Here is a 13,850-nt window from a genome sequence, read left to right as displayed (position 1 = left end):
CCCTGCTACCCACCGAGCCAGGCAAGTCGCGGCCGCGCCGAGGTGAAGGGGCTCCGAACGAACGAGTCCTTTCCTCCCTGTCCTTCTCACGTCCTTGCCCTGCAGGGGTTGGTGGCCCTGAGGCTTCAGGTAGGTTGCTGCGCCCGAGAAAGGCTCCAATCCCGTTTTTCCCCGGGAGGTCGCTGAGCTGCCTCCTGCAAAGGAACCTGGTTGGTTGCCACAGACCACTCAGACCAGGAGGGCTGAGGGGCAAGAAGGAGGAAGGCACGGGTGGGACCCCTAAGCTCCATGGCTCAGAGGCTCACATTGCCCCCCCAGCTCAGACAGCCACCCGGTTTCCACTCACCGCAACCCGCCACCCCAAGCCCGCAGAGCCAGGAGAGGCCCTGCCAACAGCAGCCACTCAGGTGTCGGCCGTAACTCTCTCACCTTCCACCTGCCTGTCTCAGCACCCCAGCAGCTGGAGGTTCTCCCCCAGGCCTCTCAAGGGTCCCGCCCTCCCAGGAGACCGGCCTGCCTCCCCCGCAGCCTCTGCTCATCTCTCTTGTCTGCTCTAGATACTAACCACGAAGCAGCTTGGCTTCAGGGGCCCAGATGCTACAGCCAAGGCTGTGCCCCATCACCTCCCACCTCCTGATTTTCCGCTGCTGGGCACACACTCACCCGCATCTCTGCGGCTGGGCTGGGAGGACAGAGGCCGGGGCGTTTACATTTATAAGCAGCCGGCTGCAGTTCCAGCTCCAGCTGCACCGAAGTGAGGCTGACAAAGAGAACACTGAGATGTCAGGATAGTGCGATGGTAAGAACGGTGCCTCAGACCTCGGCAGCCCCAGGTTCAAGTCTTGACTCTGTTGCTTCCGGGTCAGTGTGACAGTGGGCAAACTTACCTACAGGTCTGAACCTCGTGTTCTTATTTAAACAGTAAGGTTAATAATCCTACCTTACAAGACATTGTGGGTCTGAAACAAGCTCATGTGAGTAAATTGCCAGCCCCGGTGCCTGGCACGCCGGAACCATTTGCTAAGTGGTAGCTGTTGCTGCTGCCGCTGTTGCGAATTAGCACCAAAGAACCATCTGGTTCAAGGATCATAACCGCAAAGGCTGCAGGGGCAGGCAGGAATCTTAACCGAGTGAAGTTGGCCCCATCATCAGGACTGTGGCGAGCCAGAGAACGCCAGCCCCACTGAAAACAGCAGCCAGTACTTATCTTCAATGGTTGCTGGGTGGACGAAATTCCCCAGCTTTTCTTTTCTCTTCAATCTTTTTTTTTTTTTTTTTTTTGGCAGCACCAGCAGCTTGATATTAGCTCTGACTTTTCTTACCTCCCGATCTCAGCACTAAGAGCAGCTGGGAGTTCTTCCCCCGGCTTCTCTGAACATCCTGGTCTGCTGACTCTGGCCCCCAAATTCTGGATTTTTATATAAAAATTCTCACTACAGAAATATTGGCAAATAGATAAAAACTCAAAAACACTGTGCCAAATACAACACGTCTAAAGGCTGAATTCACCCTCATTTCTCAGAAGAAACTGAGGTTCAGATGGGTCTCAGCTGCTGGCGAAGCTGCCTGGAAGCCTGGATTCTCAGTTCGAGTAAGAGCTTCTGTGAGGCCCTTCCTACCCCGTGGGGCCTTTTTCGCTGCCGTCCGCTGCAGAGGTGGCCAGAGTTGGCCTTTGGCAGCTCCTGAAGCACAAGACCTGGGTCACAGCAGTCTTCCGTCTTGTGAGAAACCCAAATTCTTTTAAAAATGTTGTGGAGGGCAGTGTGACATTAAGTCAACCCTAGGGACCCTGGAGATCTCAGCTTTGTTTAAAGCGCCATTTTCTACCCATTTCTTGAGTCCAACTTCAGTGTGATTCTACTTAAAAAAATCCCCACTTGGGTCTCCCTTAATGGGGGGACAGAACCAGCAGGAGGCTTGCTAGACACAGTTCTCCTGATTGCTACCTCTTGGTACCTCTCTTCCTGTACCTTTCTGTGGGGGAAAAGGGTAGAATACTCGAAGGCCTCTGGGATTTCATGTGGCTGAGCATTTTAACATGTAAGGCTTAGGGACTTCTCAAGCTCAGAGGTTCCTACTGAGCCTCATGTTTGTTCGTTCTAGTCTATTCTTTTATTGTTGTTTAAAGATTTTATTTATTTGAGAGTGAGTAGGTGCACGCACACACGAGAGCATGAGTGGGGTGGAGGGGCAGAGGGAGAGGGAGAAGCAGACTCCCCACTGAGCAGGGAGCCTGATGCAGGACTCGATTCCAGGCCCCTCGGATTATGACCTGAGCCGAAGGCAGACACGCAACTTACTGAGCCACCCAGGCGGCCCTAGCCTATTCTTTCTAACATGTTTGTTGTGTTAGTGGTGAGTTGCCCACACTGACCAGAGATGGCAGCTGTTTTCCGCTCAGGATTATACTCACCATATTCGGATGCTTGCCGAGGGTCCAGAGTTCTCTACATGGTGTGGTTCTTTAAAAGTCATGTAGTTCCTGCCTAATAGTGCTCTTTGTCTTCCATCAGCCCTTGAGAAAACATCCACCATTTCTTCCCCAGAGTTCTGAGCATACATTTTCCAGATTCTTCCTTGATTTCAGGGAAATAGCCAGTTCAGAGAGGTCTTGTATGTTAACCTATTGCCCAACTCCTCACAGAAGCCAACACTGCACTGTTACATCTTAAAAGCAAAGGTTGAAAGTGGGATGTGAGCAAGGATACTGTCACAAATGTAGTTTGGGGTCTGAGATCTTTTCCTGGTCATATGGTCTTGATGGGGCTCCCAGACAGATGGCCTTTACAGGGGTTACCTTAGTTCTGGTTCCTCAGAAAGCACCTCCTGAGACAAGGGCTGAGTTTAAGTTGTTTATTTGGGAACCCTCCCAGAAAACATGGTGAGGGAGACAGATGGAGGGAAGGGAGGAAAAGCAAATAGAGTGCATCAGTGAGCGAGTTACCACCTAGGGTAACTGGAGCTCAATCCCACTGGAGCCCTCTGGAAGACTGGACAGAATACACCTCAAAATGATCCCAGGAAGGAAAGGAAGAGAGGTATTTATCCTTCAACTCCTGGCCCTCACTGGACGTGGCTTGCTATTGAGTTAACTCTGGCGTTTTTAGCCTGCCCTGCTACCCGAGCTCACTCTAGGAGCCAGAGGCCTCCCTCGGGCAGAGGGACCCATGAGATTGTACAGGAACTGTCTGCAGGTAGACTTTGGTGTGGCCAAGGGTAGATGGCTGGGGCACCGACTGTGTCTGCTACAGGGGGGGACTCATGCTCCAGGATGGCCAGGCCTCGGCCATGTCATTAATTCTTTTGAGCATATCACTCATGCAGAGTCAATAAAATCACCCTGTGATTTGATATATTGATTTTTTTTTTCTGGGAGTCATAAATATATGCAGGCAGAAGCTGTTTATGGCCTTGTTCCCTGGCTGCTTGGAAGAAAATGTTAGAAGTGGATTTATCAGTTCGAATGTACCGGTGTGATATTTAGGAGAGAAGTCTGGGCCAGAGATGGAACTCTGGGAATCATCTGGACATATACAATCATGGTAGAAGGGACAAGGAATCACTGTAGCGGTGGCAGCAGGAAGTTATCTCATTGACCTCGTTTACAGAAAATTGTCTTCAAGTAAAAAGTAAGGCGGGACTGAGGAGCCTGCCACTTCGGAGAACATCACTTGTCATCACCAAATCTTTCCTCCTGAGTGTGCCATAATGAACAGTGGACTTCAACCAGTGACTCTGGGGCTCTAGCCTTGCCCACAGCTGCCCCAACAGGTAGCCGGTGAAAACGTGTATTTAGCTTTCCTGACAACTAGCCTCCTTTCTCTTCAACGACTTTTTTCTTAAAAATTTTATTTTTTAAGTAATCTCTACACCCAACGTGGGGCTCAAACAACCCCGAGGGCAAGAGCTGCATACCCCCCTGACTGAGCCAGCCAGGCGCCCCTCCCTTCAATGACCTTTGATAATAATTTAAAAAGCAATTTAGGGGCGCCTGGGTGGCCCAGTCGGTTAAACATCTGCCTTCAGCTCAGGTCATGATCCCAGAGTCCTGGAATGGAGCCCCTCATTGGGCTCCCTGCTCAGGAGGGAGCCTGCTTCTCCTTCTTCCTCTGCCCCTCCCCCTGCCCTCTGTCTCTCTCTTGGTCTCCCTCTCAAATAAAATCTTAAAAAAATAAAAAGCAACTTATCTATTAAATGACATTTGGTCACAATTACAAATCTTTTTAAAATAAAGATTTTATTTATTTATTTGAGAGAGAGAGAGAGAGAGCAGGAGCTGGAGGAGAGGCAAAGGAAGACTCCCCGCTGAGCAGGGAGCCCCATGTGGGGCTTGATCCCAGGACCCTGGGATCGTGACCTGAGCCAAAGGCAGACTCTCAACCGACTGAGCCACCCACGTGCCCCTGGTCTCCTATTATAGATTCTACAAGCTTTTCCCTTGGTGTGAGCTTGAGTCCGTCATACCCCAGAAGACCCATTTATTTACTTTATGGTCACACAAATCTATACATGTGATAAAATTTCAATTACAGACAAATGTTAAATTATTTCAAAATAAAGTTTTTTTAAAAATCCAGGGGAGGAATCCTTGTGGACTGGCCATCTTAGAATCTTAGTCTCTAAAATATTTACTTAATGGTTAAAATTTAAAAGACTGACAATACCAAGTGTCGACAAGGATGTGGCACAGTGGAAGCTCTCATTAACTGCTAGGGACTGTGTAAATTGATAGAGTCCCTCTGGAAAAATGGTTTGGTAATAACTACTAATGTTGAAACATGTATATCACACATGTTGGATAAGGAGCAATTCCATTCCTAGGTGTATCACAATTTACACAGAAGTCAAACCAGGTAAGATTAAAATACAGAGTTAGAAATGGTTATCTAGGGGGAACAGGAGGGATTAATGGTTCTAATAGGACATGATGGGGGGTTCTGGGAGTTAACAATGTTCTGTTTCTTGACCTGGATGATCACATGAGTATTCATTTTGTAATAGTTAATTGAACTATATCTCTATTTTGTGCACTTTTCTCCCGTTATACTTCAAAATGGGGGGGGGGAGTTAAAAACAAAAAGAGAACAAGAAATGTGGAAAGAGTCTGAATGATTTAAACATCCTTTCTAAGTTTATTAATACAAAATATGGCCAAGTCGTCAGGTCAAATGGAGCTACATTCTCCGTCTCAAAAGTGGATGGGACACTGGGAGGGGGATTGCCTCTTTGGATATAAGTACATTAAAGAAATTTTCACCTGATCTTTCTCTGCATGTCTTAAAGCTCATTTAATCTGAGTTAATGCCTATGGGTATTCCAGACAGCTAGTCCCCTGGGTGTTCCACCTTTCATTTGGTAACGCTATTTGTAGCTGAATTATGTTTCTCTTCCCACTGTCTGTCCCATCTTTCTAAATGTATCTCAACATCCTAATTTACCTATAAAAATAGCCTCTACTTTTTTATTATGGAAAATAATTTTACAAAATAAAGAAATAGTAAGCATTATACACAACCATTTGCCTCATTCCAAATTGTCTTTGGGTGTTTTTTTTTAAGATTTTATTTATTTGTTTAAAAATTTTTTTGAGAGAGCGCATGGGGGCAGGGGTGGCAGGGAAGGACAGAGGGAGAGGGAGAGGGACAAGCAGACTCCCCACCAAGCTAGCTAGATCCCAGGGCTCTGAAATTATGACCTGAGCCAAAGTCAGATGCTTAACCGAAGGAGCCACCCAGGGGCCCCTGTCTTAGGGTGTTATTTTTATTGATGATATATACGATAAACAGTATCCATATATTTCTTTTTCACTTAACCTTATCTTCCTATACGTATTGTTCACTTTGATAAGTTCACTATAGTAGGTATTTACATGCTATTCCATCTTAATCATCTATGTTGAGCCTTTGTTAAGTGATTCTAATATTCACAGGAAGCCCAATTTGTCTGTATCCATCTTTAATGGATCAATTTGGACCATTTGTTTCACTTCTGCTTCTTCATCAAAATTGCAACCCCACTATTTTCACCAGCTGTGTCAAAACAGGGTTCATGAAGTGACAGGTTAGAATGTGTGGTCCTCCCAAGTAATTTTTTAAAAGATTTTATTTATTTGACACAGAGAGAGAGCACAAGCAGGGGGGACGGCAGGCAGAGGGGGAGGGAGAAGCAGGTTCACTGCTCTGCAGGAAGCCGGATGCAGGGCTTGATCCCAGGACCCCAGGATCACGACCTGAGCCTGAGCCACCCAGGCGCCCCCTTCCCAAGTAATTTCTTACCAAGTTATACAGTGATCCTTTACACCTTGTTTCATCTTACGCTGTTCATCTGTATAAGACCCATTTACATTCTGTCATTATATTTAACAATTATTTCATGGGTCAGTGGCCGAAAGAAAGTGAAGATATGATAACCTGTGAACTCCAGGCTATGATTCACAGTGGAAAGCAAACTACATTCTATATCTCATTCTCTCTCTAGTATAAGCATCTACAGTCAAGGGTGGGGAGGAGAAAGAGGCAAGACTATCTGTTCTTCAAGAAATTTTACCTTCAGTCTCCTCATCTGAATCAGTCTCCCTCATCTAGATGTAAAGGATGCTGCCACCTGGCTTCTCAATCCTTTCAGTACTCACATTATCTAAACTAGAGAATCCTTTTCTTGTGACCCAACAGTTTTGCATGACTCAAACTGAGCCAACATTTTCAAAGTATGAATATGCAAAAATGTGTGCAAATAGATGTTACTGAATGTGTTTTGCAGTCTGAATGGATAGTGTCAGATGATGGGGATCTGGGAACATATCTAGACTTTCAAATTGTCTTCTGCGAAAAATTCCCTTTTAAAAATATTTTTACAATATGTGGAACAAGTCTTTACTTACTTAAAGCAGATCTACATAGTCAACATCTTCGGTGTCTACTGTATGCACGGTCATGTTATTGTCACCAACCGCAAGCCCACCAGAGGGCGCTCGTTCCCCGTCTATCCAGCCTTCAATCAGCGACTCAGAAATCCAAATTAAACTTGACTTTCACACACAGGAAGTCTTTCACATTTAATCCACAAATATTTACCGAGAATTTACTGTGCTGCCAGGCCCAGAGGTAGGTGCACAAGATACAGTGAAGAGTTAGGCACGATTCCTAATACCAAACGCTGAGCATAGCAAAGACTGAAAGTAAACAACCGGCTACAATAACGTGGGGGGTAAGTGAAGAGCTTCTAGGTCTGGGGAGTTTGTTGTTTAAATACTGGCTCCAAGTCTTTGAAGCTAGTAACAATTCATTATGAGATCCCCGACGGCTTCCGCTCGGTATATTGGGAGTGATCTCCACCCTCAAGGCATTCTGTAATTCAGAGCCAGAGACCTCCTTGAGTGGCTCCACTAGCTCCGCAATTTCATGTCTCTGCCCCCTCACCCCCGTTTTTTTTAAGGGCTTCCTGCAGTTCTCTTACAGTTCACTTCTGCTCTAGGTCAACACTTCAGGTGGCCCCAATGCCAAGGACAGGGGATTACCCACAACTATCATATCCCACTGGCTCCGCCCATTCTTTTTCCGGTTTGAAACCCGCGGGCCTTTCCTGCTTTGAAAATCTAGACTTCCTGTTCTGATTCTCGCGATAGTTGCGAGACCTCGCGTGAAGTTCGCTCCCCGTGCTTCTTGTGTTTTGGAGACCAAGGGGACTGTGTAGCTGCTTTCGCCCACCTCGTCAGAGCTCCCCTGGCCAGGAGTGATGTGCATGCGGCTAGGGAACCCCTAAGTGAAAGGGCTTAGCCGAGTTCAGGTCCGGAGGAAGAGTCCTGGACCATCCGGGAGTTTTGACTCCAGGCCTCCAATACGCATGCGGAGCTGATTCCCCTGGGCGGTCTGGAGGCCGTCGCCCGCCCTGAACTTCAGGGAGGGTCAGGAGGCCCAGGTCCAGGCCGCTAGGCCGGGGACCAGGTCATTCTGGGACGAGACTGACTAATTACCGTCACCTCCCCGGCTGCAAAGCTCAATTTCCGCTCCCTGCAAACTGGACTGCAGCGCGGCTTCTGTACCGCTTGGGGCAGGCCAGGGCGGGGCCTGGCAGACCCCCCGGTAAGGCGGACGGGCGGGCCTCCAGGAATGCTCTCCTCCCCGCCCCCAGCCCAAAGTGCCACGGTGGCGCTGGTGGCGGCCGCGAGACCGAATGCCTCCGGCCCTGCCGGCCTTGCAAATGTAACCTGTAATCCCGACCCGGAGAGAAGCCCGCGGGGAGGCGCCCCGCCCACCTCTCCCTGCGGCTGCTGGCCAGCCGGGACCTCTTATAATCCCTCGGCTCATCCGCGGGCTGAGGCACCTGCCGGATGTGGGGAGGGAGGAGGAGGCCAGTTGTGGGGTGGCAGATATAAGTGCCAAGTCTCTGGTCAGCGCCTTGGTAGGGAAGCTGGATGGACAAGCTTGCGATAGCCCCCGGGAGGCCAGCCCTGGGCTGCGGGGAGACTACGTTGGTTGGCCCTACCCTCCAGGAGCGCCGGGCTTTGCACCAAAGCTCCCACTGCCTCTCCATTATGCAGCTGCTCTGGCAGACCTCAGGGACTGTAAAGTCCGATGGGACAAGACCTCGACTTTCACTCAACTCTTCCAGCTTCCCAGCCACCCCCATATCCCCTACTCCTAACCCCCACCCCACCCTGTCCCTTGTCTTCTCCCAGCTTCGGTGTCCGGTTACGGCTCCTCACTTCTCACTGTGACTTTGGCCCAGCTAGGGGAAGTGGCCCAGGAGGGTCCCGTGCGGCTGCATAAAATTGGCAGCTTCAGAACTGGAGGGAGGGGGTTGTGTGCGACGTCGAGAGGCGGGGAGAGGGGCGGAGGAGTTGCTCTCTGAGTCCAAGTCCGCAGGCTCTCTCAGAGATCCTCAAGCCGGAGCAGAGGTGGCTGGCAGGCCCAGCCGATTGTTGGCCTCTGCTTTCTTTCCACCTCCTGCTTTTTCAGACCCGAGACGCGCTGCTCCGAAGGGCTTAGTCCTGGACGCTAGGTGAGCGCTCTGGGCCCCAGGGCATTACTTCTTCCCCATTCTCACCCTTGTTAACAACTCCTTAGTTCTGGGGCCATCAATTCTCATCCACTTCTAGGGCACGGAGCTTCAGAGTGGGATGGTGTGTGGTGCTCCCTCTGGGGTCTGTGTGTGTGTGTGTGTGTGTGTTTGTGCTGGCGTTTGAGCTTTATTACCCTTCTCATTTCTCCCCAAGCCCAGAAACACAGTCCAATCAATAACTGGATGACTCCTAGAGAGTCACCATGCCTCTGTGTTGAGGGTCTACTTGACTCCAAGGCAGCAGGGGAGGGGGGCAGCGCTCGGGTCAAACTTTGGTACAAGGGAAAGTGAGCTTGCTTCTGACCTCCTGACCTGGCTTCCCTCCTTGGCAGGGTGCCACGAACGCGCTGATGCCCAGAGTGTTCGCAGGGCTTCCAGCTAACCATGCCACAGCCACCCGCAGCTGCCCTGGCGCTGCCCTCGCTACTGCTGCTGCTGCTGCTGCTTGTGCGGACGCCGCCCCCGACAGGCGCGCGGCCGTCCCTGGGCCCCGATTACCTGCGGCGCGGCTGGCTGCGGCTGCTGGCGGAGGGCGAAGGCTGCCCTCCCTGCCGGCCAGAAGAGTGCGCCGAGCCACGGGGCTGCCTGGCGGGCCGGGTGCGCGACGCGTGCGGCTGCTGTTGGGAATGCGCCAACCTCGAGGGCCAGCTCTGCGACCTGGACCCCAGCGCGCACTTTTACGGGCGCTGCGGCGAGCAGCTTGAGTGCCGGTTAGATGCGGGCGGCGACCTGAGCCGCGGAGAGGTGCCGGAGCCTCTGTGTGCCTGCCGCTCCCAGCGCCCGCTCTGCGGATCCGACGGTCGCACCTACGCGCAGATCTGCCGCCTGCAGGAGGCGGCCAGCGCTCGGCCTGACGCCAACCTCACGGCGGCGCACCCGGGGCCCTGCGAATCGGGTACGCACGGCCCGGGGGCCCTACCCTCGGCACTTGGGGCACTCGAGGCACCCGAGGCATTGCTCCCTGGCCTCCGACTGAATTAGTCTCTGGCCAGCAGGGCGAAAAAGATGAGGCCGGGGAGTCCTCGAGTCCAGTATAAGAGCCCGCTCTCTCTGCTGCTCCGCAGAGACCCCCGCCGGAAGGTGCGGGTCCGAGCTCTGTCAACAAGCTGTGGGCCCTGAGGCGGGTGAAAGCGCCAGACCCGGCTGGCAGGGACCAGCCCTCTGAGGGAGCAGGCAGAGGGCCAATGATTGGTCTCAAAACGGGGAGAGCGAAGAGACCCCCAGACCTTGCCCAGACCGCTGGAGCCCAGGCAGCGAGACTTGGGTTCCAGAGAGATGCAATCGGGTTTCTCTGGGCGGATCCTGATTCGTTCTGTAAAGCAAGCTGTTAGCCCAGTCTCCACACCTCCCTTCTGTTTCTTCCGTGCCTCAGGATTCGTGAAGGAGGGGGCTCTTCCAGCTCCTCCCTCCCATCTAGGGGGCTGAGGGCCATTCAGGCCTCAGGTTTCCTTTGGCAGCAATAGTCACTTTCACTTCCTGAGCCCCTTTGAGGGATCTGGCCTGGCCGGGGCTGCCAGGAAAACAAACACCGGTGGGGTCCCAACACTTTACCCCACAACTGCAGGCTTTCTGCCCGCTGCCCAGATCTGGTTTCAGGTTCTCTGCCTTTCCCACGTGGGAATCCCCCCTCCCCCGCCCCCTTCCCTGGTCCCAGGGTATGTGTGTGGGGGGGAAGGGCTGCTCTTCGGTCTTTGGCAACTGGACCTGGTTAGGAGGGGGGGAGAGTAGGGGGTGGTGTTGGTTACAAGTGTAGCAGGATAGAGGGGCCTAGAGGGTGGAATGAGGACAGGGGAGCGATCAGGGATGGAGTATGGCTGCCAAGCTGTGGCACCCTGTCTGCACCTACCTCTCCATTTCTGAGTTTGTATCTTGTGTGTACCTGTACCTACATTTATATGTCCCCGCGTGTACCCGTACATGTATGGATGAGTATTTACTTCCGCACTGATTGTCTTCCCCCACAAACACATCCATGACAGTTCATATATGGGCTGCTTGTGGGGCCAGATGTGCCACCCGTTCTCAGGCCTCCCACCTCCGTCCCCAGAGCCCCAGATCGTGTTGCAGCCATACGACATTTGGAACGTGACGGGGCAGGACGTGATCTTTGGCTGTGAGGTGTTTGCCTACCCCATGGCATCCATCGAGTGGAGGAAGGACGGCTTGGACATTCAGCTACCAGGGGATGATCCCCACATCTCAGTGCAGGTAAGAGAGGGAGCAGAGGCCTCCTTTGGGCAGCCCAGGGTCCCCCTAGAAGGACCCTGCTGACCCCTTCTCTGGCTCCAGTTCAGGGGTGGACCCCAGAGATTTGAGGTGACAGGCTGGCTGCAGATCCAGGCTGTGCGTCCCAGCGATGAAGGTGTCTACCGCTGCCTGGCCCGCAATGCTCTGGGCCAGGTTGAGGCCCCAGCTAGCCTGACAGTGCTCACACCAGGTAAGGGCGAGCCCTGGGCTCTGGGGACCAGGCGGGGGGAGAGGGGGACTGGTGGTGGATTGAGGCCTTTGAATGTGTGTCCATGTACATATGTGCATATGGGGGCATAGGCAAGTATGACTTTCTTACAGCCTAGGGGGACTGACAGCGCCTCCTTCCTGTTCTCTCTTCTTTACCCACACGTGTTTGCAGACCAGCTGAACTCCACAGGCATCCCGCAGCTGCCGTCCCTGCATCTGGTTCCTCAGGAGGAGGCTGAGAGTGAAGAGGGCGAGGATTACTACTAGGTCTGCAGCCCTGGCCTATGGGGGTGGGTGAGTGGGGATAGTGTTCATCCCTGCTCTTGAAAAGACCTGAAAGGGGGAGCAGGGTCCTTTCATTGCTTTAATGCCCTTGATAGGGGAGACATGGTGGTGGTAAGTAGGGAGACAAAAGTTGGTGGAGGGTAAGGAGAGAGGCAGAGGCTAGGGGAAGTGGGAAGCAAAGGGGCCCATGGAGGAGGCACCCTGGCCAGGACAGTCTCCAGCATGGACCAACCAGGCAGAAGACAGCAGCTGCCTCTTGGTCCCTAGGCTGGGTGGGAGTATTGGCGGGGGGGGGGGGGGGGCGGCTGCTGAGCAGACACAAAGAGGCAGCTGGGATCCTCCACTTCTTCCTGACAGCCTTCCCTCCAGCCCTGCTCAGCCAGTCTTCCAAACTACCCTTTGCCACAACTCCTGCTGTTATTTTTCTAGTCCCTAACCTTTGCCTAGCCTCAGTTTACCCTCCCTCGAAACTCACCTTCTAGAAATTTTCCCCCTCACCCAAGTTCCAGTTGCACTTACTAACTGCAGTCCTCTTTGCTGTTGGCCATCTGTTGTCTGGAAGAGCATAGTGGAGCATGGTTTAGGCCAGTGCAGTAAGATGGGCATTTGGTCGTGTCTAACTTCTCCTGTCCTTCTGGAAACTGCAAGGCCAGGACCATATCTTATACCAGTGTGTATTGGACAGTGCCTAGCACAGGACTAGGCACAGTAGGCACGCAATAAAGATTTATGAACAAGCAGACACACATGCCCTGGTGGATCATGCAGTGTGCACATGAAGACCACATCTCCTGGGAGGCTTCCCATGGTAGTAGGACCCTGGCTTCCAGAAGCTGTAGGTCCTGTCCCCGAAGCACATGCCTGCCAGATGTACAGAGAGGAAGCTTGAGCTGGGGCCTACCCTGCCCTCTAGGGAGGAAGTCTGAAGCCATCTGGTTGGAGGAGGGTATTCTCCCGGTCTGCACTCCATTTGGGCTGGACTCAAGTTAGACTGCCTGTCCCTGCAGGTGGGGAACCAGGTCGATGTGGGTGGGCCCCAGTGTAAAAACACAAACTGGATGAAGGAGGGGAGAAGCTTGGCCACGAGTATGGGCCGCACCCTAGGATTCCCCTAGGAACCCACTCATTTTCTTGCTGAATCCAGACAAAGTCAGGTAAGTTTGTTTCCTTATCCGCGGACTGTGACCTGTCCTATCTGGCCGGGGGTCACTCGCCAAGCCACAGTTTTTCTGCTCCCCACATCTCTCTCCACGCCCGAGGCACTTAGCCTAGGTAAGGCCCAGTGTTGACTGACTGATTGGAGCAGAAAATGAAAACTTGAGTTCGGGAGGCCGAGACCTGTGTATGGATGGCGACAGCCTGCTCCGCGCCCGCCCCGCCCAGAGTCTGGCGCCAGCACAGGAGAGATGGCACGTGGCTCAGTGTCTGAGCTCTTCCTCTGGGGCCCAAGGCGGGGAGCCCGGGCTCTGGGGAGGGGCGTGGCCCGGAATCCCCACCCGGGGGCGTGGCCGTCCCTTCCACAGGACCTCAGGGCTCCTCCACAGGCTAACCAGAGGACAGCTCTGGTTGACTAGGCCTGTGTGGAGCCCGGCGGCCCCAGGAACTGCACTCGACAGCTCGAGCAGGTTCGATACTTGGGGTGAATTCCAAGACGACCGCGAAAGCAGAAGTAGGGATGTGACTGGTGTGCCAGGGATAGGGGGTCGTGTCATTTGGCGTCCGGACCAGAAGGCGGTCTACTCCGCACTGAAAGAGGGGACGTGGTCTGTGTTGTCGGACCCTGGCTAGGTCTTCGCCGGGGACTCTCTCCCCGCTGTGCTCGAAGGCGCCCCCTGGCGGGTCTATCGATAGTACCGTGCCCACCTGCAGAGCAGAGGCTCCACCCAACCTAAGGGGGTACCGCTCACCTCGGGAGTCCGTACTTCTTGATCGCTTTTGCAGACTTTGTAGAGAATTCGAGCGCAGGCTCCTTACAGCCTCAGTTTCCCCTTCCCGGCCCTGCTGGTTGAGGCCCCACAGCCTGGAATAGAAGGAAACGCTGCTGCTCC

General features: G+C 52.9%; 1 protein-coding gene across 2 annotated transcripts; it reads left to right on the top strand.

The window, feature by feature from the left end:
• The first annotated feature begins 7,643 nt into the window (after positions 1-7,643).
• On the top strand, positions 7,644-12,542 carry KAZALD1 (Kazal type serine peptidase inhibitor domain 1). Of its 2 annotated transcripts, XM_026493920.4 has the most exons (6): positions 7,644-8,081; positions 8,958-9,000; positions 9,393-9,955; positions 11,108-11,268; positions 11,350-11,497; positions 11,690-12,542. In XM_026493920.4, the coding sequence occupies exons 3-6, from the start codon at positions 9,445-9,447 to the stop codon at positions 11,782-11,784; spliced, it is 915 nt and encodes a 304-aa protein (XP_026349705.1). In that variant the 5' UTR covers positions 7,644-8,081; positions 8,958-9,000; positions 9,393-9,444; the 3' UTR covers positions 11,785-12,542. The 2 variants fall into 2 exon arrangements, with proteins under 2 accessions (XP_026349705.1, XP_057164723.1); XM_057308740.1 differs by lacking the exon at positions 8,958-9,000.
• Positions 12,543-13,850: the final 1,308 nt, after the last annotated feature.

This window comes from Ursus arctos, unplaced genomic scaffold (assembly GCF_023065955.2).
Source record: "Ursus arctos isolate Adak ecotype North America unplaced genomic scaffold, UrsArc2.0 scaffold_7, whole genome shotgun sequence".
NCBI classification, from domain to species: Eukaryota; Metazoa; Chordata; class Mammalia; order Carnivora; family Ursidae; genus Ursus; species Ursus arctos.
Note: the sequence above shows the minus strand (reverse complement) of the source record. Positions and strands in the feature narration are given on the sequence as shown.

What these genes read in the sequence shown, in the direction of transcription:
- KAZALD1 (XM_057308740.1), top strand. Translation starts at nt 9,445, where the DNA reads ATGCCACAGCCACCCGCAGCTGCCCTGGCGCTGCCCTCGCTACTGCTG. An exon ending in ATCCCCACATCTCAGTGCAG is followed by an intron (nt 11,269 to 11,349) that starts GTAAGAGAGGGA and finishes CTCTGGCTCCAG; the next exon opens with TTCAGGGGTGGACCCCAGAG. An exon ending in CCTGACAGTGCTCACACCAG is followed by an intron (nt 11,498 to 11,689) that starts GTAAGGGCGAGC and finishes ACGTGTTTGCAG; the next exon opens with ACCAGCTGAACTCCACAGGC.